Consider the following 23,619-nt stretch of genomic DNA (forward strand, 5'->3'; position numbering starts at 1 on the left):
TTCTTTACCCACAGAGTCATGGGAGTGTGGAACAAGCTACCCAGCCCTGTTGTTGAAGCCAATACTCTGGCTTTGTTCAAGAAATGACTGGATAAGATTCCCCGATCAATTAGTTACTAACTCCCAAATGGATTAGGTTGGCCAAATAGCTTCCGAACCAATGGTTTGCAACCATTGTTATCATTACACATTAAAAAATGAAACATGTGCATTAATATCTAATTGTTCTCTTGGTTCCAATTTCCATTTGACCAGAGCGCGGGCCTTGCTTGGACATCGGTGCTGTATATTTTAGCTAACCACAGTCAACCAAACTGATCCTGTCACCTTATAATAATTGAGAAAGCAACAAGAAGCCAGAAATGCACCTGAGGTCATAAGTGCAAAGGATGTGTGTCAGTTATTAATGTCATGTTCTTCTCTATATCTACTGTATGTAATTAGAATGTAGTCCAAAGTCATATGGCTAAATCTCTGTCTAAAAGTCTGAAGGATAAAATTATTGATTTTTTTTTTTACTTAACAAGCAACACAGCAAATCCTCTATTCTGGTCTCAAAATGACATCAGATATACTGAAACAAAAGAACAAAAACAAAGGCCTATGTAAGCTTGCCAAAGAGTACTTGGCATCGTGGTTAGAAACAAGTAGTATATACAGTTGTTATTTCTTAGTACTTTAAGTAATGTTCCTCCATTTTGCCATTAAGACCTCTGGCTTGTTACAGAGAAACTCTTAAAATGGAATGGCCACACAAGCACAAGGTTACATAAACATCTCAATCTGCACTTAAAATTGCACTCTGGCGACACTGATTTCACTCATGGTTTCATGCCAATAAAGCATCTTGAATTCAAAATCGAAATGAAGTACAGATTAGAAATGTGTAATCAAGGCAACAGTAGTCTTCAATACTTCAATTATACGTTTATCAAGGCACCCAAGCTCAGATTTGTTTTGCGATTTGTTGTTTGCAGAGTACTAGTGACCTCTTGTGGCGAAAACAAGCAATAGAACAAGAAGGCTTATTTACACAGAACATTTCTTTCCACCAGTTAGTCGTCCTGAAGAAGATCCTGTGGATACTGACTGTTACCTATATGCATTTGATGGGATAATAAAAGTATGTTTTGGAGAAGAGAGTACAGTGTGTGGGTAGATTTATCTTTTTTCACGTTTTCGTTATCCCTTTAAGTTGTTAAGACCTTTTGGAAGTGTGTAATTCACATGACATTATTAACACCACAGACAATCTTTAATATATTTGCTTACTTGCATCTACAAAATGCTTGTCTTTCAACTAAAAAAAAATAGATGCAACTATCATTACAACATTTGATTGACAGTGTATTTCAAAGAGAACTGCTGGACCTCTGGACTTGGATGATTAGCTTAACTGGTAGAGGGGAGGCACTGTGGCTAAGGCTCCGCGTCTGTGGCTGGAAGTTTGCCGGTTCAAATCCTGCGGCCGGCAGAGGACTCCTACTCTGTTGGGCCCCTGAGCAAGGCCCTTAACCCCAGTTGCTCCAGGGGTGCTGTATAAATGGCTGACCCTGCGCTCTGACCCCAAGCTTCTCTCCCTGTCTGTGTGTCTCATGGAGAGCAAGCTGGGGTATACAGAAAGACAAATTCTTAATACAAGAAATTGTATATGGCTAATAAAGTGATCTTATCTTAGGCAGAGGAACTGATGCCTACATCCTCCAGTACGTCCTGGAAACATACTGTACTTAAAACTGAAAAGAGTTACACTTCTTTAAACAAAGGGTTGTGGGAGCCTGTAACAAGCTACCCAGCCATGATGTGAAAGCAAGTATTCTGCTTTCTTTCAAGGACTGTCTGGATAAATGCCTCACATTAACTAGCTACTACTAAAATGGCTACATGGGCCAAAATCCACCTCTCACTTGTAACCTTTTATACTGTATGTTTCAGGGATCTCTCTTCCTTTCACAGGATACAGCTACATGGATACACAATACAACTCATACAACTTATTTCCACAGGACAGTGGAGTGTGTGGTACAAGTCATTCTTTTTCACTGTTACACGCAACATATTAACACTGTATAATTTTAAAATATATAAACCAAATGAATTAATTAAAGTATTTAATTTTCATATACAATCATCTTCCATTTTCTTTAAAAGCTGTAAAACCAAGTATGTGGCATATGATAGTCTCTCAGACGAGAAACAGCAAAAAATGTTTGTCTGTTGGACTGTAACCATTCTACATCTGAAGGGAGTTTCAACATGTCAGTGTGTGTTATACACATTATTACAATATGGCCCAGGTCAGGTGGTTCCAGCCCTGGTCCGGAAGGAACACTGTCTCTTCTGGTTTTTGCACCAGATAAGTTCTTAATGACAGTCTATTTGATTTCAGTTTTCTTTCTAGGGCATATTTCTAAATTTACCTTTAGCAGTTAAAAGGTCAAATGGGATTTGAAATTATTATCAACCCTCTACTAGTTTCTGCGTCTCAAAACTGCCCTCAATCAGGTGTTTCACCTGAAATGTATTTGCAGTTGAGAAGTTCTGATCTAGCAGTTTGTTGAAGAAAACTTGCAGTATTTGAGTCATGGAGATTAATGCTTTCAGCCAAACAAATCATTCATTCATTCAATGTTTTCATTACAGGAAACATTTTGTGGCCGCTACAAAAACAGCATCTAACACACAAGCAAATTTAGGAAAACCAAACACAGGTCACAAACAACCCTTCGTTTTCAATTCAGTAAAATATTCAAGCAAATCAAAGCGAGGCTAAGATGTGAAATTTCCAGCACTTAAAAGCTTCTTTATTTAAGTAGACAGCCCATCATCTGAAACACCTAACATAACAGCTTTCAGAGACACACAGAATGCTAACATCCCTCTTCAAAGGCTTTCATTAGCTGATATTTAACTGCAACGTACCACAAGCTGCACAACGTCCTCGGGTTTATGCTTTATTGATTTGAATGCTGCCAGGCGAGAGACCACGACAATCTGATACTCCACGTGACCCGTCATCATGGAGCCTCGGATTTCTTGATACACCGGTACACAGAGGTCAATTCCCGTGTCTTCATTTTGGAGTTGCCTTTAAAAAAAAAGCATATAATGTAAACATAACAACAAAGTTGTAAAAAAATAGCAGAGGCCATTCGGCCCGTCGAGCTCGTTTGTTAGTAAGTAGTTAATTGATCTCATCCAGTCATGTCTTGGAAAACAAACGGGTATCGTTGCCTAAACACAGTTTTCCGCAACATTCAGAAAGGTTATCTGCACCAAATTCCCAAATGATCAGTGTACACCGCAGTCCCAGGGTGTTCAAATTTCCGGGTTAAGGGTACCTCAAAACGAGTCCTGGGGCATCAAAATTCTGAACCTGGGTTCCCAAAATGTGTGTTGGGGATTTAAACTGCGGGGTCAGGGGTTCCCAAAACGATTCCTGGGGTGTCAAAATCCTATCCAGGGGTCCCAAACTGCCATCCAGCAGCATACCTCTTCTAGCTGGGCTAGTTATTGGCTTAAGTTGAATTTGCTGCTGACTTACAAAGACCCGTTCTGTAAAACCTGCAGGAATTCTCCAGGACGGGAACTGGTAACCCCTCAGCAGTGTATACATTTTGTCAAATGTTTTTTTTTTGCTATAATCATTTTCCTTTTCAAGATCTTTTAGATCTTCTCCGTTATACTTCCACATTCAATATTTTTTACATTTTTATTTTCCTACAATATTTTGATTTTCCAGTAAGCTCATTATTGGTTGATGTGTATTAGACTCCAAATGACCCTTGTATTTTTCACATTTATCCGTTTGAGTTAAATGACTTTTGCTTACGCATTTAGCTTTGTTTGGCTGATGATTGTTTTTAAATTTTTGTCCTTTGTATGTGTCACTGCATGTGATAAAATCCATAAACTTTACAGTACATGTAATACATCATATTAATTTTAATACAGTAGGTGAACCTGGATCATATTTGTGATTTACAGCCCCACCCAAGCCAGGAAATGAGACTACCTGCCAGACTGAAAAGGGCATCAACCATGCGCTTCCATGAAAAGGATCATAATCTCTCCTGCAGGAGATCAAGAGTTTAATCCTGTGCTTATAATGGCTTCTGTGTAGTGACGATTTTTCCCCCCACTCTGTAGCATTTTAGAATAAATTTTTTTTCAGTTTGACTTGGGCCTCTGTTGATTTCAAACTACAGTATATGAGAGAAGTTGATGTCACACAGGGGAAAGTGTTCTAAAGAGGGAAAGTTTCATTTCTATACCTAAATTCTTCCAGAAGTTTTTCCGATTCTTATTCTACACTATACTCGACAGCAGCATCATCCCTGATCTCCTGTTGAGTTTATTAATTCCAATTAATTTCTATTTGATTGCCGAGGTCTTTTTTTCCCCCCAACCATTAAGAAGCTGGACGGAGTTGGTTAATTAGCATCGTCCCTGAATCAGTTCCTAGTTTCAACCCTACTTTCATTCAGTCATGAGGAATATAAGTAATTGGGAATGTCATATGCAGTGGTAACCCCCCTCCCCACCTCCCACCACTGGTTCACATCAGTTATTGATCACCTGCTGCTTAGACAGAAAATGTAGAAACCACTGGATGGTGCTTTAACTGCTTGGTTTCTTCACAACAACAATCCTACAGCAGAGGGCTTTTGAAACCAAGTTTAATCAAAAGGTCTAAAGAGGCTGCTAGCTTAACCATTTAACATTTAGAGAATTTCAGAAGTCAAGCAAGAGAGAGATGCATTTTTAAACTACATTAAACTAGATATGTGTATAAATTTAAGATGTTCTCCACATGTACACGTAACGTTTAGTGAAACATTGACCTTACATACCTCTACTTACAATAACTACATTGCAGACCTCGGGTGACTTTTGTAGCTTTCCCTTTGAGAAATAACAAGGCAGAAGCTGATCTTCAATACAAAACGTATCACAACAAGGCGTGCCCAATAATGATTTAATACCTACTGGTCCATGGACTATATAGACCAGGGGTTTCAAACTCATTTCCTGGAGGGTCCAGTGTCTTCTGGTTCTGTTGCACCAATGTTCTGTTACATTGTGGGTCTAATTATTTAATTAGCCATATTTTGATTTAAATACTTCTAACCAGGGTCCTATTTGATTTCTGGAGAGCTGTACCTTTAATGGACTTAATGTCTGGTGTAATCAGCTATGAAAGGCCTTAAGAAAAATCAAACATATGCCTAATTCAGAAAATAATTAGGTTAATTGTTTAATTGTCTACTCAGGTGGGAACAAAGAAAACACAATGCACTTCAGGTATTAGGTTTGACACCGGAGGTGCAGATATATTCAGGATCCTTTTGAGGGTTTCTGACTCAGAGGTGTTCAGACTGTAGCTTCACTCCTCAGCCAAGCACAGACACCAAACATCTGACCCCCTTTTTTGATGATTTCCAGTTACTCCCATCAGTACGCAGAAACCAACTCCCCAACTCCAAAAAGGTATGAAGTTCTCATTCATACCTGTAGCCATATCATTACTTGACTTTCTATGCAAATATGTATGTATATTGTTGTTGTTGTTGTTGTTTTTACTGTCCGTCTGTTCACTCACGACTGCACAGCAAGACACAGCAACAACCGCATCATTAAGTTTGCAGATGACACCACTATAATAGGACTGATCAGTGATGATGACGAGTCCACTTACAGGGATGAAGTCGTACAGCTGCTTAGGTGGTGTCATAGCAATAACCTGGACTTGAACGTAAAGAAAACGAAAGAGCTAATAGTGGACTTTCGGAGACACAGGCCACACACTCACAGCCCACTCAGTATTGATGGAACGGAAGTGGAAACAGTCACCAGCTTTAGGTTTTTGGGAATTCACATCTCTAAAGATCTAACCTGGACTGTGAACACTGACTCTATCATGAAGAAGGCTCAGCAGCGCCTTTATTTCTTGAGGTGCCTCAAGCGATGGGGGATGCCAATACATGTGTTGGTGAACTTCTACCGCTGCACCATCGAGAGCATCCTCACCAACGGGATCACCGTGTGGTACGGCAACACCTCTTCTCGGGAGAGAAAGGCACTGCAGAGAATTGTGAATGTGGCCCAGAAGATCATCGGCTGCGGTCTCACCGAGATTAAACAGCTCTATGAGGACCGCTGCCGTGGTAGAATTCTGGCCGTCTCAGAGGACAGTCACCACCCAGGGCATGAGCTCTTCACCCCACTGCCCTCAGGCAAGAGATACAAGAGCATATGGACACTTACCACTAGATTCTTCAATAGCTTCTATCCACAAGCAGTGAGATTGGCGAACACATTTAGCCATCCCCCTCGGACCACACCTACACCATCACCATCTACCTCATTATGATTTCTTATTTACTGCACATCTCCAGTCATTGTTTACATGTCTGTATTGTTTACATTCAAACTGTCTACATGTTTACTTGTACATTGTCTACTGTTTGTTTGTATATTGTCTTGATGCACTGTTTGCACTTTGTTTTGTTTTTTACACTTGTTTTACAATCGAGAGACTTTCTGTAAGTAAGAATTCCATTGTACCAGTACCGGTTACATATGGCAATAAAGTTCAAGTTCAAGTTCAATAAATTGCCCCCTCCGGGCTAATAAAGACTCTCTTACTTCCGGAACAGTTAAATCACACTGCCTGGAACCAGGGGTACTGAGCCTTGTAGGGTTACTATATGTCAGGTTGTTCCCCAACATGTCCACCTTGTACTGTAGGTCTTTAAATCTCTGTTTAGGGAGGAATTTTCAAATATCATAAAACGTCATCAATGGAGTGTTCTCTCTCTCTTTTTAAATAAATATGGTGACCCTACAACCTTGGCATCTTGATAGCATTCCAGTACTTTAAAAATGTCATAATAATGACTGTATTTATCCTTAACTGCTTAATTAACCAAATGTGTCAAAATTCATTCTGACCTAATATTCTAGCAGTAAGCAGGGACGCACACGTAATAGTATTAGACGCAATCGATGTTTAATTTGAATGGAAACGAAGCTACTGCACGGTGCAAATCTGGGCCACCACTTATTAACATTATAATAAATATAATTCTTATTACTTTACTCTGTCGTTTAAAAATTACCGTAAGATTAAATATTCTAAAGATGCTTTGCCACAATACTGCAAGAGATTTTTCAAAAACTATCGTAAATTATTTGTAATACCTAATTACAAAAATTACTACAGTACTGTAGTGTCTGTACCCATATGAAGTGTGTGAAGGGGAGCACTCATTCTATATTCCATGATATTTTTTTATTCACGGTAAATTGCGGAACTGTACAAATCCCAACAGAAAACAAAACGAATGCCGATATATTTTAATAAACTATAATGTGTTTTGCATACACGGCTCATAAAACCACAACAAACAAGGCACCTCGATGTCTTTACGCTACGATGTTTGGTTACGCTTAAAACATCACACACTTCTTACTTTGTGCCATTAAGAAACCCGATAAAGTACACAGATCGCTTTTCCTTTTTCTATGCGTCTCTGAGATGCTCCGGAACCGAGTTTCCTCAAAACTTTTCGTTTCTTTTTTCTTTCTCCTACCTGCTTGTAACAAGTCCGTCAGGCATGGTGCAAAAGCGACGTGTATCCGTAATTTGAGACAAAGATTCTTCAACGTAATTTTCTAAACGTGTTTATTGTGCCTCTATGTTTTGTATTTCACTGGGGAAAAAAAAACAATTTGAGTCTTCAGCCCGACCCCTTTATCTGTGACTCGGAGTCACGAGATTACCATCCGTGCAGTTTTGAAAACTCGGCTCTGGCAAATCAGGCAAAGGTCGCTGTGGGCATGGACAACGTGCTGCGCTTTGCTCCGCAAACATGGCGGATTAAAGCAAATTAAATATCTATTTAAATTAATTTCTCGTTGGGTTTAAACACATGTAGTGAACAGTGTAATAATCTATATAATTAAAGAGCAAACAAAAATAAATCCTCTCGTAGTCGGCAGGATTCGAACCTGCGCGGGGAGACCCCAATGGATTTCTAGTCCATCGCCTTAACCACTCGGCCACGACTACTACTGTTGTACAGTTTCCGAAACATACACCATATTCGGAAGACCAATCCGATTCCCCCTTTGTTTATTTCTTAAAACGGTCTTTAAATATTTTTAAAGAAATTTCTAAATTCGCATGCATTTCGATTGCATTGTCCTCTGCGAGCGTATGAAATGAAGAACAAACTATTAAACACTATTAACAAATGTGTTGTTGGTTTGATCACGATACAGTCACATTTTAATATTTGCTGATGTTGATGAATAGGTATTGCGTTAAGTATATGAATGTACTGCCTATTTACAATATTTAGAACAAACGGATGTTCATTTTCTCGGGTACATACCGCCAGTAATGTATTCGCGTATCTCTCCAAATGGAGAAAGTATAATTGCCGATTAGATCCCAACAAACTTTAAATCCCACGAGCGGTTTAGTTAAAGCGAACTGGTTAAACGGGTCCAGAAAGAGTTTGATAACCCAGACGGTGACGTTTTCGACTAATTACGTTTATTACTACTTGAAAAATATACAAACTTTAGCAAAGTCATTTCAAATGTCATCATATGTTTTGTCACCGTTAAACTGTACTCATAAAGTCAATTATAAATGGAGATTAAAAAGTTTTTAAAGATTTCAAAATGATTTTAAAACAACATGGATTTAGCCTGGTAAAATGTAATGTTGAACACATGTAGGGTAATTGAAATGGTACTGCACGTATGTCTCCCAAGGCGCTTTCCTGTCGTAGCGACCGGGTCGTACCCGCGCCGGCAGGTGTGGGAACAGCTGACCGGCTGCGGCGGAGAGGCCATCTCCTTTCTGGGGCATCCGCTGGACCGGAGTAGCGGGCAGTCGCCCCAGTTCCACCGGCGGGACCACTACTGGGTACTGTAAGGACTGTGGCCACCTTTTGCACCCAGGATTTGCTCAGGCTCCTGGTGTTCGCTGCCCCTGGGCTCGGTCTTTTTCAGGGTCAGCCGGCGCTTGACAGAGTCCGCTAGCGCCTGCCACGGGTTGTCCATCCATCCTGCTCTGACACCAATGTAGTGTTTTTGAGTTCACGCAGGACAAAGGACAAGTGGAGACGAGATAGCGAATCAAGCAACCGCTTTTATTCTCCTTTTAAACCAAAACCAAACACAGGATTTACACACACGTAAGGGGACCGACGGAACACGTACATAGGGTTCGGTTGGTAACTCGTTAACAGAAGACTACACACTTACAAAGCTACACAGGACACTTAAACTAACATAACACTATTTACATAAGCAGGGTCAGCTGCTGGTCATCGTGCTGACCCTCAGACTCCCCGCGGCTACAACTCCAAGCCTGCTTCGCGGTACCCTGCGTGCCTAGCTGCGCTTCCTCCTCACCACCGGGCGAGGGCGCTACAATATTTTCTTACACATTCGCTTTTATTTATAGGGATTAGCATGGTTCCGTTTTTTCCTGGACTTGTCTTTTTTGGTCTTTAAAATATTTGTCCAGGAGTAATTTGCAAATATCTTGAAACATCTGGATTTCCCCTTATTCTTTCCCCCCAGTTTTCGTTCTGATAAAGTAAGCGATTTAATAGGTACTGGCACAAATACCCCTAGCACCGCCCCCTCCTTCGACGACGTGCACTCCTCTTTGAATGATCAGATATGGTAACCCTACGTATCCTTTCCGAGACTGTGGGCTACTTGGAGAAGGGAGCATCCAGCTCGGGTTACAATGCTCACAGGTGTTTATTGCTTTTACTCATTAACAGGTGTGCAGTATTCAGGAAGTGTGAGGGGGGGCATAGCATTCTCTAGCACATTATGAGGCATCCATCCATCCATTTTATAACTGCTTTATCCAATACAGGGTCATGGGAGAGCTGGAGCTTATCCCTGCAAGCAATGGGCGCAAGGCAAGATACTGTTTCAGATGCTTATAACAACGACATAATAACGTGTTGTGTTAAACTGAAGCCATGTTGAATGCAACAGCAGCAGGGTCAAAGGTACTGCCCACTAACCCCACAAGAGATACACCCTGGATGGGACACCAGTCCGTTGCAGAGAATAGATCGTGCAACAGGACAATGATCCAAAACACACAAGCAATATTTGACATAATGGTTCAAAAGAAGAAATTCTTCAAAATGATAGATCCAATTCATTTGAATTGGATCTATCTCTTTCTGTTGAGATGACATTTCTTTTTTTCAGCTTACGATTCTTTTTTCTGGTAAGATTCAACACATATATCTGTCTGGTGTCATGTATTTCCTTTCTTGACCCCCCAGATGAGTTTCAGATACCTGGAAGATGTTCAACAATCAGGTGGATTCTCTTTTGGTAATCTTCTGGGGCTTAATTTATGCCATAAAGAAATCTAAGAAATATATACCCTCCTTCAGACTTGATGATGCATCCAATTTGCTGAACCATTTAGCACCGCAAACTGCATCATTACTTCTTCTCTTGTAGGTACTTTGAAACAGTCTGTGTTAATAGACTTGCTGAGATTTCTCCCATCTAAACATAGACTCAGATGACTCATATTTCTTCTCAACTATTGCTAGAGAGCTCAACCATGCAGTCAGTTCATCACTTCTTTTGATGACATTGCATTTCGTCCCTCTATCTCAGTTCTACTAACAGTTATATCTCTTAGTGCAAAGGTGACTCTTCTACAAGGATGAATGCTCCCCCTGGTAAAAAATCTAACTTTTTGCATGCTCAACTACAACAACCACTCTCTTCATAAAGTTTAGTTTCTTGCATGTGCTCATGACATGATTGGGCTGCACATTTGATCTACAATTATCAGTGAAATCCTTAACTGCTTGTTTCTGTTCAAGTGCTTACTGGCAACATGCATCTGCCTTTTACATGGATATTCTCTCCTGTGTAGCCTGTCATTATGATTTTTCCACATTTCAATAGCTTGGTGAAAATTTAATAAGGACAAAATGACCAGGCAAATATGAAGAGTAAGCATACTTAGTATTTTGGTGTTAGCTTGACTGGTTGAGGAAATAGTAGTGCTGGCCAAAGATCAGCACTGTCAAATACTCCATCACTTATGAGGAATGAACCAGGGAGCAGCTGCAAGAGTACAGATTCAGTGGAGGAAGGGGGGCTAGAAACATTGGTCACAGAGTTGTTGACAGCAGGCAAATATTCATACAGTACATAGGAAAGCACTCCTTTCCTACAATTTGACCTCTTCCCAAACTTCTCCATTTCTTGCAGGAGTTTGTCCACACCTGCCACAATCCATCCATCCATTTTCTAACTGCTTCATCCAATTCAAGGTTGCGGGGATGTCTATGCCTGAAAACAAGAGGCACAAGACAAGATACACCCTGGACAGGACACTAGTCCATCACAGGGCACATGCCCTGTGGGATGTGGGAATTACATCAATTTCCCTTCGGGATTAATAAAGTCTTATCTATCTATCTATGCCAACTCAAACACACACACAAACATGAGGACCAATTTTCTTTTTTTATTTTTTGCCTATTTGTTGATAGGTTTTTATTCTCCACTATTGACAGATAACTATCGTCTCGGAGGGCTCTTGTGTTCTCTGCCTCACTGATGCTCAGTGTCAGGATGTTGTGGACTATTTCACCAATAAATTCTCTACTTTGTGAACAGCATCAGCCACAGTTCGATTCTAAAATACTCTACACCACTGTGTCACTCCTTTCACAGTTTGCTCCTGTATCTGTATCATTAATAATTTTAAAACCAAAATTGTCTCCCTCTCTTCAGTACTCCCCAAGGCTGAATCCTAGGACCAATTTGGGTTTTAATCTCTTTACTCCAATTAAGCAGTCTTAGAAACAGGGGCAGCTTTCATTTTTATGCTGACACCATTCAGCCTTACATTTCTACCTCATCTAATCCTGCATGCAACATCTCCATTCTGTCAGACTGTGAGCAAAATTCAGACCTGGTTGTGCTCAAATTTCCTCCAATTAAATATGACAAAAACTGAGGTGATGTGCATCCCAGGGAATATACATCTCATTTATTAAATTTCCTACAACTGGGAAATAGTAACCTCAAATTATGCCCTGCTGTGAACAATCTGTGGGTCCTGTTTGATCCTGAGCTCTGTTTTGATGCACACATAAAAGCCATCTGTAAAGTCTCTTACTTTTATCTCAAAAACATTGCCCACATTCAAACATTTCTTGAATACACTGCTACAGAAAGCATGATTGATGCCTTCATTAGAGCTGTATCATCCTGCAGCTCGCAACTGACATTCTACTGAAGCTAAGCAGGTATGAACCTGGTCAGTAGCTAAATGGGAGACCCCCTGGGAAAAATTAAGGTTGCTGCTTAAGAGGTGTTAGTGGGGCCAGTGGTGGGCACTCACCATGCGGTCTGTGTGGGTCCTAATGCCCCAGTATAGTGACGGGGACACTACACTGTAAAAAGGTGCTGTCCTTCTGATGAGATGTAAAACCAAGGTCCTGACTCTCTGTGGTCATTAAAAAACCCAGGGTGTTTCTCAAAAAGAGTAGGGGTGTAACCCTAGCCTCCTGGCTAAATTTCCCATCAGCCTTAATTAATCATGGCCTCCAAATAATCCCCATCTATGAATTGGCTTAATCACCCTGCTCTCCTCCCCACTGATAGCTGATGGCTGTTGATAGTACCAGTGCACTATGGCTGTTGTTGCATCATTCAGATGGGGCTGCACATTGGTGGTGGTGGAGGGGAGTCCCCATTACCTGTAAAGTGCTTTGAGTGGAGTGTCCAGGAACATTATATAAGTGTAAGCAATTATAATCCATCACATCTTGGTTGTAAGACTGTAATAACCTCTACAGTGATCATCCTGCCTGCTCCCTAAACAAACTTCAGATAGTTTAAAACCCAGCCGCTTGACTTCTAACACATTCAAGGCTCACCCCAATTCTGAAACATCTTCACTGGCTCCCCATGACCCAGCACATTCAGTTGAAAATTTTACTTTTAACATTTACTACATTTGCTAACATTAAATACCCACGATTTGAATCCTATCATCCAATCCCACTTAGCATCTCTCATTTCTCCCTTACGCTCTTCTGAGGGACATCTTTTAGTAGTACGTTCTTGTAGGTACCGTACAAGTGTCTCAGGGAGTAAACTTACAGCCATCTTGCTTCACAGCTCTGGAACTCACTCCCTGTGAATCTGAGAAATGTAAACTCTTTTACAGTGTTTAAATTTAGACTAAAGACTTATCTGTTTCATTAAGCTTTTAATTAGTGTATGCCCTTTCTCCTTTTTCCTCATACTTTATCTGTCCTTGTTCTATACCTCTGTCAATGAAAAATAATATTATTTTTGTTCAATGTTATTTTAAATTTTTATCCTGTAAATTGTACAGTAATAAACACTGTCGGTGTACCTAGGCACTGAAATAAATCCTTGTATCCTTGTACCCACATTGCACTTTCAGCATTGTGCTAGCTTTTATGTAACTGTATTCATTTGTTTTATTGTACTTGCATGAATATTTCCTTTGTACTACACACATTGAAGGCTTTAAATACTGTATATGGTTTGTTACCCTGGATAAAGGCATCAGCAAATCAAACCAAATAAACAGGTCACAAGAGTGTGAATGTTAAAACCTTTGCTTCCCTGCTGCCCCAAAACTCAGCCTATCTTTGTCCAAAATCTCTCTCGTCTATTTCATTTGTGTGAACTGTTCTGTTCCATTCTTTAATATACATTTTATACTGCATGTACAAAAAAAGGGTGAGTAAAAGCATGGCCAATTTGTGGTACGATGTAGTCTCCTCCTGGGATGGGTGACCCCCCAGACTGAGGACACAGTCCTGTAGGATGTCTTCTTTCAGAAGACTTCTTCTGAAATGTACTTTTCAAACTTCTTTTTGATATGTACTGTAGGTCTTAACTATTTGGTCATCGAGGATCCCATGCACTCTGGAAATTTACCAACTGGTTTCCCTAATGCACCCTTTCAATTCAACTGGAGAAGCAATTTCTTATTTTTTCAACTGGTCATCAATGTAGTGGGGTTCAATGTACAGTGCTTTGGGAATCTTATAATAATTATTATAATAATACAAGAGAAAATATATAGTCTTCAAATTATCTGTTCTATGCATTGCTGCGATACTTTGTAATACAGTACTTGTTAGGCATTTGTGTATGACTGTGATACATCAATTCACCAGTGAATTAACATGATTAAACTATTATTGTTCAAATATTATTAATACTACTAAATACGCCTTCCGAATATTACTATATTTAAGGTGGTAACTTACTTTTATTTTTTTAGACCAGGGGTTTCGTCTTGATCCTTAGAACCCCAATCCATCAGAAGTTATAGTAAGACATTAGATTAAATTAGAAATATGTAAATTCCTGGAACAATTTACTCAGATCAGTTCAACCTGTGATTTTTAAAAGTAATAATGTGATTGTATAATGCAAAACTGAAGACATTGCTGCTCTCACTCCATGAGGAGGAAAATATACAGCCCCTGTATATTGCTTAATTTTTTCTTTGGTGAACAGCAGATGGCGATATATGCACATTTTTTAACAGTCGCAGCATAGAAAGGGAAACATTCAATTAAGCAGCTAACGTTATTTAATATGTTCATGTTCATCAAAACACATTCATTAAATAAATCAAATCAATACAAAGATGTGATTATCTTCAAATTCTCATTCTATTTCTTATAAAAGTTGTTCACTTAATCCTTTATCTCCCCCAGCTAAACCTACTTAACTGTGGGGAGTGTGAAGATTAATTACCTCTGTGCATTTCACAATGCCGGAAACCATAACAGTCTGAACAGCCTTCAAAATCCATAATGTCAATGTTAGCAACCACAGACAGCTGTTTAACACTTAACAGGGTGAAGCACAAATAAAATTGATATTTAAGTTTTCATCATTCTTAAAAGACATAATGTAGAGTTATATCTGTCTGTCTATGGATATATGCTGACAGAGGCTTTGCATTAGTAAATAGACAAAAAAAAATGGAATAACTGAAAAGGATCAATTTTATCCTGGAACCATAAATAGTATGGGCAAACCATGAGTGGTATTAATGTTTCTAGTGCTGCACATTGCCACATCCAAGCCTCATTCATTGAGTGCATGGAATCTACAATTCTGTTCCACGGTTTTACGGTTCCTCTGTGACACAGACTCTCTAATATGGTGTTGGCAGGAATGGCATTAACCCCGACATGAATAATGAGCTCCAAGCTTGGTGCTTAGCATGGTAATAGCAGAGATGTGATAACCTGACTCCACTGCTGACTTTACAAAAAGCTTGAGCTGAATTACCATCCTGCACAAAAGGGTCTCCATCTTTACAAACAACATTGGTGAAGTCCCTAACAGAATATCAGAACATGAGAAAGCTGTGCAATGAGAGATGGACACTCAGGGCATTTAGCTCATTTTGTTTGGTAATGTTTTATTGATGCAAATATCTCACCAATCCTTTCTTAAGGGATCCCAGGAAATCTGCTTCATCAACTGGCTGGGCAGTTTGTTCCAGACGCCCACAGCCCTCAGAAGTGTTTCCTGATTCTAGTCCTAGATGCACACTTTCTTAGTTTTCACTTGTGTCCTTAGTTGTTGGTTTCACTATTGCCTCAGAAGTAGCTTTCTTTTCTGAATTTGGCAAATACCTTCCAGGATTTTAAATATTTCTATAACGCCCTTTCATCATCTCATCTGTTTAAAACTAATAAGATTATTTTTTAAGATTTCTATATGTGACATTCCTCTTTTTCTTCTTTGAACTGATGCCAGTGCAGTAAGGTGGCCAACAGAGTACGCAGTACCCATGAATTGTATTATTTATATCATTCCTTAAATTGATTTATATTTCCAACTTGATTTTCCAGGATAACACTTTCTAATAATGGCTACAACATCAGAACATGAGCTAGGTATTCAGGTTCTCGTGGTTAGGTTGTTCAGTACGCATATTGAGATTGACGGCCATAACTGGAAAGTGTAACCCCTTCCACAATACATTGTAACGTTTTGTTAATTTTTTTTGTTGCTTCACCTTATTTTCATAAAGAAAAAGACTTAGAAAAATGCTGTCACTTTGTTCCAAACCATTTTATTTTTTTTACTATTTTATGATCTTACTGTGTCCAACAGAAGGTCTGTGTCTGAACTATTTCACACATTGCACATCACACCATTACAGCTGAAAACAGACAGATTCCCACTGCGTGTGGATGGGTCAATGAATATCTATTAGTTAAAAGAATGGTCTCCATTACATCTCGTGCCCTTCTATGTCCCTTATATGTTATGCACACCTGATCATATTATGGCATGTTTGCAAGAAAATGTCAGGATAAACACTCTTCTTCCTAGTACAAAGCACCCTCTCTTTAAGGTCATTGGTTGGCTTGAATCTTCTTTGCTGACTTTAACGTTTCTTAGAATTTCTTTCTTCTCTTCCTATGACCAGAACAGTCCTTTTGATTTGGGGACTTTCCTGCTTACTTATGTTAATTTAATTCAGCTGTTTCTGTGTAATCTGGGGGGCGCAAAAACGCACATTTAAAACGAGCGTGTAAATGTGTGTGTCAAGCTCGGAGAAGTCAGACGTTCCTTTTTTGCAGTTTCAACCGTTTACGTTAGGTAGCTTGCAAATAATAAAACCCACCACTGGGGACGCTGTTTGCTCATTGACCAACTGTTGGTATTAGCTGCTCCGTGTCAGTCAGATCCGTGATATTAACACAATCTAAAGAGCAAAGGGGAGTTTCCAAAGTCATCAAACCCCTCCAACTTTCTCATTCTCGGCCAGAGACCACTGAAAATGGATCTTATGAGGGCTGCGGCTCCTTTCCTATGGTTTTCCTTCTTCTGCTTTGGGAATTTTCTTGAAGCTGCAGTGCTTGGAACATTGAAGTATCCTTCCAGCGCTGGTGATAACGGGCTAGGTTCACATCTGGATGAGCGAAATCAAGGAGAATCAAGTGTGATCTCCAGAAACGAGCCTCTGAGGAATGATACGGTTGTCCCCCATGAGTATATGATATCGCTTTACAAGACCCTGTCTGAAATCGAGAGAAGGGGCTTGAACAGCAGCTTCTCTCTTACAAGAAAGCATGCCAATACGGTGACCAGCTTTGTAGACCAAGGAAAAGGTGGGTAAAAATGATAACGTATAAACTGGGAGAAAGATAAATACGACCTTTACTTAGGAGGTGAACAGATCTAGTGTATTGTATCAGTGCCTTATGGCTCGCATGCTCTGCTCCGCAAAGACTTGATTCTGCTGTATTGTGGAGTAGCCTATTCTTACTGTTAATGACATAGTACTTTATAGTTGAACGTATGTCAGAGGATCTTTCACACCGACTTTTTCCCTGTGAGTATATGTCATCTGATTTTTTTTCTAATGCTTATAGGCTGATTGTCACTGTCACAGAAGTGCGTCTATGATACAATATTTCCTAACTGTTCTCGAGGGGTTTATTTGTTGTACTTTTAAAGGTTTATATTATAATGAGCATAGGTGCTATTAGAGGTAAGCGGTTTTTTTTTCATTTGACAAGTGAATAAATGCAAAAAAGTTCAAAATATAACTTCTTATTGCTTTGATTTGCCTTTTCAGATACAGGTTTTGAACAGTCGAGGTGAAATAATAAAGTCCTGTGTCGAGCGTGATTTTTGACCTGACTACAAATTTCCAAAATAATATACCAAACCTCTGACCCTTGTGAGATCTTATTCACCTCTTGTGTTTCGTGCCGCTGGCGCTTCTACAATGTAGCAATAGTTTTCAAGTCAGTGACCATTTATCTATTAAGTCCTACAAAGCAAAAATATGCTGTAATACATTAATTACATTTCGCGCAGCTAACACGTTTGCGTTTAGATTTTAGTCTCAGCCATTAAATTCAATTTGTGGTTCATTTTCATGCTATTTAAAAATACACGAAAGTATTGCATTTCCGTTACCTTAAGCAAATATTTAAGTCAACAGTAGCATCGATTCATTGAATTACGCCGGCTCCTTTTCTGAATGAAACTGGTGCGTAAAACAGGTCTGCCTATATAACTTGCTAATTAATCTACTATAATTAACATAATTTGGTAGTAAGTGTGCTGCGCGCGCTTGAATCCTTTTGACATTCATGTATGCACGTTTTAGAATACTTTAAATACTTTGGACGAAATCTGAAGTCAAATGTCTCGGATTTCCAACATCTGTGATAAATAAAACGTCTTCATTGGGCACCTAAAGTTTAACACTTACAGACGACGTGCCTCAAAACCAGGTGTTGCTGATAAAGACAGAGAAACGTGTAATTTAAAACTGGTGTTTAATAAAGATCGTCGCATAAAATATTTTAATAAAAACAAGCTACTCTGTCAGTAGTCTCCAACCACAAATAAAAAAACACTTTCATTCCTTACCGGTTATGACAGTAAAATAATTGTTACCATTAGCAGAGAACCGTATTTTAAAAAGTCACTTAAAGAGTTTTACAACACAAAACATTCGGCATTGAGCTTTATCACATTTTGAATATCTCTTCACAGTAGTGAATGGCAGAAACCTTAATATATTTTTTCAGGCTACTTAATTTACCCATACAAATATAGACATAAAACTTCCCCCCCTTTATTGGATTCAAAATGTAATTTTGTCTTAGACAAAATCTATCCAGACTCTGAATGAACTTATCCACTTGTGTACGAGAGTCTGCTCTGAATTACACACGTTTAAAACTATCGTTTAGACCAAAATATCGTTAATCTCTGGCTGTGCAATACTTTTCGGAAGTGAAAATCATTTAAGATTTTTGCTGTAAATATTAGGCCTTGTTTCTGGGATTGGCACTGCTGTTCCGTTTATTTTAACACGTGAACTCATTTTTATGACTAGCACATACAAATTCCTTGGTGTCACCATATAATAGAGCATGATTGACGAGTGTTAAGTACGTTCTAGCTGTTAAAGTGCACTCAGAGATCTGTAACCATCCTAATTGCTCATGGGATGATTATTTCCCATGTAGGTTTAAACATATTGCGATTTTAACATCTTAAATACAACGTAGGGCTACAAATAAAGGGCTTAACTGAAAAAAACAAACGCTTTAAGGAAATGGCGTTTTATTTCTCTGTACCCAAGAGGAGTGTGGATGCGGGATTTGACTGCAGTCTTTAAGACAAAAACGTTGATATATATCGGGATGTCTCGTGTTTTCGGAGCAATAAATAAATATTAAAAGTAATTTAAAGAACAAAAGAAATGTAATTTTCGGTAAACATCCCAATGTCTTAATTAAAGCTTACGAAAATGTATAATAAGTTATTTTACTGAACACCGTTTTTTTGAACGAGGAAAACTGCAAAATAACTATTTTCTTAAGTGTGAATAAAACACGATGCAGAAGAGCGGGGAAAATCCACACTTGATTGTGTTCAGGACATAATTAATTTTGTTTGTCCATCTGCTAGTGTTTTGTAATTAGGATTTATCAATTTCCTGAAAAATTGTCATCTGATTGTTTCTACGCTATTTTTGGAGTTACTGTACATACTGGAAAACAACGATTCGACAAAAAGTCGCAATAAATCACAAGAACATGTTTCAAAATTAACATTTTATATTAACACTTTTTATGAAGTTACTATTCATCTTATTTCTCAAAATAATGGGCTAATTGTTTTACTTCCATAATTTCTGTAGCCGGATGGTTTCACGTATGTATTTTGTATAGGCTATATATCTCACTAAAACGTTATACATGATGTGCAATATATATCGCACTTTTCACATCGTATTTTCAAGGTAACGAATAGCAATTTCTTTTCTTTGCTTGTTAACTGGCAGATTTTAAGAATATAAACCGATAAAAAGGTTTTTCTTACTTAGAAGAACTATAAATTAAGGTTGTAAATACGTCTAAACTGAGTCTGATTTGAATTATTAGACAAACATTATTGATGTCAGAGAAATTAATTTATTATAACACTTTAATCTAAGAACCAAAACGTGTTCATTGGAGTTTTGTAACCACGCCTACAGCACATTTTTTTACTTTCTTGCATTTTCAACTGTAAGCATTGATATTGTTATACAGTAATCTCTGAAGTAGATCAGTCAGTTAAGAACAAACGCTCATTTACAACGATTACCTGACCAAGAGGTTTTTACACCACTATTGCAGATAAATGAAAACAGCGAAAGAAAGAAAAGGGACCATCAATAAAACATAAATGACATACAGCCCTTGGAAGTGTTGACACGTACATGTGTCAGAGTGAAAAGATTCATACAGCTGAAAACTCTCGGACACTAAGGTGAATTGTTACACTATAAGTTACAACTCTGCAGAGTGTTCTAGTCGTTGGCTGCGGTTAATTACAACTACTAGTGCCGGAGTTCGCTCTTGGGATGTTCAGTAAGACAAAGGTACAGTATTACCCCTTAAACGGCAAGATGCTTACATGATTATGTGACGATCTGTTGGTTGCACGCCTCTTGTTAAGGAGTTCTGAATGGGCAGTGCCGATGGGGTTACCCTAATTGTTTTTGTTGAAAAAAAATAGGTGTTGTAGCAATTTTACTTCCTTATAAAAATCGTTTCGTTTCTGACCCATTGACGTATCTTGAAAATACTATGCATTACATGAATTTTGTATGAACAATTCTGTTAATTTTGTATGAACGATTCTGTCTCGGTAAGAAACAACACTGCAAAGAAGAACGGATTTATTTTTGTTACTGAATTGACTGCTCATCGTTTGCCTTGCTGTGTTGGGTTTATTGCAAGATGGTTCGTTACAAAAACTAATTCCAAGCCCAGCTATACACACATTTGTCATTAGGAGAGTGAAATACATTGAGTACTTGGCTCAGTGCAAATGCAAGCCAGGAGAGCTCTATGCATGCAGCTCCATACCTGCCAAGACACTCCCAATGTGGGAATCCCCTCTCCCCTTCAGTTGTCAGTATCCTGCCCACAGTCAATAACCACCTCCCCCCCCACACACCTCCAGCCTCCCTACTCCCAACACAACTCAGCAGATATGAACTTCTTCAATGACAGCTAGGTCTGCTCCACACACACCAGTTTGTCTTTACAGAAGTTGGCAGATATGCAGCTTCTCTATGCCGGAGTCTTTGCTGAGAGCATTTTTTAGGTCTCTTTATCATTCGGCTTCATGAAAATGGAGCTTCAGCTTCTCACATTGCAGTTCATTCTGCTTTAGTCACCAGCCTGCTGTGTTTTCCTTGGATTGCATATAATATCCGTGTTTTCTTATTGAGCATGTTCCTTGTTTTCGTCCCTAGCCATTCATACAGTAAGTGATGCAGAATGGGGATCAATGGGCCACAGCCTGCAATCTCTCTTTCTAGCCAGGTTTTTGTTACCCAGAGTAATTAAGAAATGCAGGCAAACTTCTAAGCTGAGCACTTTAGTTGTGAATTCACCATTTGGTTACATGTGGCATGCGAAGAGTAATGTTTGTTCACATCTGGTACAGTGATTTAAACCCACATGGCTTTTCTCTGTTCACATGTGGCAGCACCAATGTCTAAATGGCACTGTCATCGGATTCCCAGGCAACAACAGTGGTACTGCTGAATTGCTGCTTAGGCTTGTGGTCTGTTCAAAACATGCACTATATTTACACAACATTAAGAAATCAGATTCCTCTGCAGTCATATTCAACTATATCAGATTTGGCAATCACAATACAGCAGTTACATGGAAACTGGATCTGAAAACAAAATTGTTATGTCAATTTATGTGTCCTGCATGTAATTGGGTTTCATTACTTAGATAACAACAATTATCAATAGCAACAGTTTTGTTCAGGAAGTGCCAGTAAGGTTTATTCCCATCAGAATGGAATTTGATTGCACATTTTTTCCTCATCTTTATTCCTATACTTAAAATAGCATTGCATTTAGTGAGTAATTTACATTTTGAGATGACAATGCTTCTTGCTACATCATTCTTTAGCTAATGCAAATGAGCTTGACAGTGCTGTTGGGTGCACTCAGTGATTTCCTAACTAGAGCCATTGAATTCAATGAATCCAACCACACTTCAACAGCAACATTTTACAGAGCATAAATGTTGAGAGAGATAATAGTTAAACTATTTATGACTCCAGACAATTCGTTATAGATAAGAGGCAGTATTATAAAAAATTGAAATGTTTGTGACAAACCATATATCACCAGCTCAAAACACTAAGTCAAATCACATTTTCTAATTCAGCAAATCTGTGCACTGCTAGAAAAAAATAACATTGTAATCCAATCGCAGAGTATAAACAGCAGTGACACTGGAGAAGAAAAAGATTTGTCTTGGATCACCGGCGTCAGTAAATGTGTTCACCAGGAATCAGGTTCACATCTGTGTGTGTTTGGTTTGGTTTCCCTCTTCAGTTACTCAGTCACTGGGCTCAAGCAGGAGTTCAGGTAACACATAAATGTATTAAATGTAGAATAAGGAAATGTATTAATTGGACGGACACACAAAACATTAAATATAATGACTTTTTTTGTGGTATTTCACAAGTATCCATACAGTTTACTGAAGTACCTTTTTTGTTTGCTTGTATTTTTATAGATCTTCCTTCCACTGAGCCAAGCCAGCGGTATTTGTTTGACCTTTCCAGCTTATCTAAATCAGATGAATTAGTGGGAGCAGAGCTGAGGATTTTGAGAAAGCGCCCCCCAAACTTGCCTCTGTCTCTAAACCAGGCTGGAAACCTTTACCATATATTGTTGTATACTTGCTCAGAAGGGAATTCAGGAAGGCAACTTCTGGATTCTAGGACTGTGGACATTCTGGATATGGAGTCATCAAAGTGGGATGTGTTTGACATTTGGGACAGCATGAAGACCAAGAAACGAAGCCACAGGACAGGAGAGCTTATGTGCTTTGACTTAGTTGCTATATCCGAATCTTCCAATGAAGCCGTCTACCCGGAGTCTTTGGGATTGAGTCGCCATTGGAGGCAGCCACAGGAAAAGGCAATCCTGGTGGCTTTCTCACGCACCCGGAAAAAGGAGAACTTTTTCAAGGAGATCCGGGACAGGATGAAATCCATGAAAGATTTGGACGTCTTGGATCTTCCGGAGCCCGGTAAGGAAAGCCTTTCCAAGCGGCTGCGGCGAAGGAGGACGGCCGTGTCCAGCCGACCAGGCGGAGGCAAAGGAAATGGGAAAAGAAAAACACGCTGCAGTCGAAAACCTCTTCATGTCAACTTCAAAGAGCTGGGCTGGGATGACTGGATTATAGCTCCTTTGGATTATGAGGCTTATCATTGTGAAGGAATCTGTGACTTTCCTCTGAGGTCTCACCTAGAACCCACAAACCATGCCATCATCCAAACATTAATGAATTCCATGGATCCAGACTCCACACCCCCCAGCTGCTGTGTTCCATCGAAACTCAGTCCAATCAGCATTTTGTACATAGACTCGGGTAACAACGTGGTTTACAAGCAGTACGAAGATATGGTGGTGGAATCGTGTGGGTGCAGGTAGCAGCCTGGACGTCTGTACTTGAA

The 23,619-nt window shown here is 39.2% G+C and overlaps 2 protein-coding genes and 1 non-coding gene across 3 annotated transcripts in view; 1 reads left to right on the forward strand and 2 right to left on the reverse strand.

Moving 5' to 3' along the window:
* hs1bp3 (HCLS1 binding protein 3) overlaps positions 1-7,818 on the reverse strand; it is a 31,219-nt gene extending 23,401 nt beyond the window's left edge. The window contains exons 1-2 of the mRNA XM_088909710.1: positions 7,596-7,818; positions 2,923-3,088 (exon numbers count right to left, since the gene is read on the reverse strand). Of these exons, the coding sequence (XP_088765836.1) occupies positions 2,923-3,088; positions 7,596-7,621 (192 nt within the window). The 5' untranslated portion in view covers positions 7,622-7,818. The remainder of the gene's footprint in view (positions 1-2,922; positions 3,089-7,595) is intronic.
* Positions 7,819-7,992: 174 nt separating this feature from the next.
* trnas-aga (transfer RNA serine (anticodon AGA)) lies at positions 7,993-8,074 on the reverse strand. Its single transcript has one exon. It is a non-coding gene; the product is annotated as a tRNA-Ser (tRNA).
* Positions 8,075-16,885: 8,811 nt separating this feature from the next.
* gdf7 (growth differentiation factor 7) lies at positions 16,886-23,596 on the forward strand. Its single transcript, XM_088909709.1, has 2 exons — positions 16,886-17,216; positions 22,674-23,596. Exons 1-2 carry the CDS (start codon positions 16,886-16,888, stop codon positions 23,594-23,596), a joined length of 1,254 nt encoding a protein of 417 aa, XP_088765835.1.
* Positions 23,597-23,619: the final 23 nt, after the last annotated feature.

This window comes from Atractosteus spatula, chromosome 2, assembly GCF_055471065.1.
Source record: "Atractosteus spatula isolate fAtrSpa1 chromosome 2, fAtrSpa1.hap1, whole genome shotgun sequence".
Lineage (NCBI taxonomy): Eukaryota > Metazoa > Chordata > Actinopteri > Semionotiformes > Lepisosteidae > Atractosteus > Atractosteus spatula.